This window comes from Buceros rhinoceros, unplaced genomic scaffold, assembly GCF_000710305.1.
Source record: "Buceros rhinoceros silvestris isolate BGI_N320 unplaced genomic scaffold, ASM71030v1 scaffold33965, whole genome shotgun sequence".
NCBI lineage: Eukaryota > Metazoa > Chordata > Aves > Bucerotiformes > Bucerotidae > Buceros > Buceros rhinoceros.
The window spans coordinates 1-1,610 of NW_010415193.1; the positions used below are offsets into that span (position 1 = coordinate 1).

General features: G+C 55.9%; 1 protein-coding gene across 1 annotated transcript; it reads left to right on the plus strand.

The window, feature by feature from the left end:
• The first annotated feature begins 190 nt into the window (after positions 1-190).
• On the plus strand, positions 191-1,257 carry PURG (purine-rich element binding protein G). Its single transcript, XM_010137328.1, has one exon. It carries the CDS (start codon positions 191-193, stop codon positions 1,196-1,198), a length of 1,008 nt encoding a protein of 335 aa, XP_010135630.1. The 3' UTR covers positions 1,199-1,257.
• The last annotated feature ends 353 nt before the right edge of the window (positions 1,258-1,610 follow it).

Genomic DNA, 1,610 nt, shown 5'->3' on the forward strand with positions numbered 1-1,610 from the left:
GGAGGCGGGGAGAGCCCCCGGGATCCTTTTGCTGCGATGCTGCGTGCTGTGGCAGCGGAGAGGGATGCAGGCGTCTTTGTAGGGAGAGCAGCGCTGAGCAGAGACGCCGCCGGAGAAGCCGAGCAGGCCCCTGATGCTGATGTTGTCATCTGTGTCTCTGTTATGTATTATTTCCAGCTGATTGGTAAAGATGGAAAGAGGGAGAGGAGGAGGAGGAAGGAACCTGGGAGGCTCTGGCCTGCACAGGAGCATTTATTCCCAGTCCCAGCAGCAGTACCACTACCCGGCCTCCTCCCCGGGGGGCTGCATGGAGATCCAGGAGCTGGCCTCCAAGAGGGTGGACATCCAGAAAAAGCGCTTTTATCTGGATGTGAAACAGAGCTCCCGGGGCCGCTTCCTGAAGATCGCCGAGGTCTGGATAGGAAGAGGCAGGCAGGACAACATCAGGAAGAGCAAGCTGACCCTCTCCTTGTCCGTGGCCGCCGAGCTGAAGGACTGCTTGGGGGACTTCATCGAGCACTATGCCCACCTGGGCCTGAAAAGCGCCCACGGTCACCGGCACGAGCACAGCAATGACAAAGAGCAGCATCCCCGGAGGCGGCCGCAGCACCCGCCGCCTTCGCCTCCGGTGTCTGTGGGCTCCGAAGAGCACCCGCACAGCGTCCTCAAAACGGAGTACATTGAGAGGGACAACAGAAAGTACTACCTGGACCTGAAGGAGAACCAGCGAGGGCGTTTCTTGCGGATTAGACAGACCATGAGCAGGGGACCGGGCATGATGGGCTATTTTGGCCACAGCTTGGGACAGGAACAGACGATCGTCCTCCCGGCGCAAGGGATGATCGAGTTCAGGGATGCTTTGGTCCAGCTGATCGAAGAGTACGGCGAAGGGGACATAGAGGATCGCCGGGGGGGAGGCGATGAGCCCCCGGAGCTCCCCGAGGGCACCTCCTTCCGCGTGGACAACAAGCGCTTCTACTTCGACGTGGGATCCAACAGGTACGGCATTTTCCTGAAGGTAAGTGAGGTGAGGCCGCCCTACCGTAACACCATCACGGTGCCCTACAAGGCGTGGACACGGTTCGGGGAAAATTTTATCAAGTACGAAGAAGAGATGAGGAGAATTTACAACAGCCATAAAGAAAAGCGAATGGATGCCCGAGGGGACAGTGGTGAAGAGCAAGAGGGCCTCGACTAGAGCGCGTCGGACTGGCCGTCCGGCCAAAGAAACGAAACAAAAGCGAGCAGAGATTGGTGAGAGGGACTGACCTAGAGTAATTTGCAGTAATTGCCCCATTTTTTTGTAAAGTCCTTTTCTGGGAGTTCTTGCTAACTCTGGTGATGTTTGAGGACTCTGGTTATCACATGAAATTATGCCCAAAACACCTCCGTATGTCTTAGGAAAGTACAACCTCCCGAGCGCGTATGAGTCAGCTGCTTCGAGTGTTGACGACTGTGGAAGTACGCGGATCAGCACAAAAAACCCGGCACTCTGACCTTTAAATAGTCTAGATAAGGCTTGTGTTGCCCTTCAACGTGATTAAAAAAACCCCACACCCAGACCCTAGGCTGAAACATATCAGTTTCTGCTTAGGAGGGGTTTTCCGAGC

Bases quoted from the DNA above. Each gene is read 5' to 3' on its own strand.
- PURG (XM_010137328.1), top strand. From the start codon at position 191: ATGGAAAGAGGGAGAGGAGGAGGAGGAAGGAACCTGGGAGGCTCTGGC.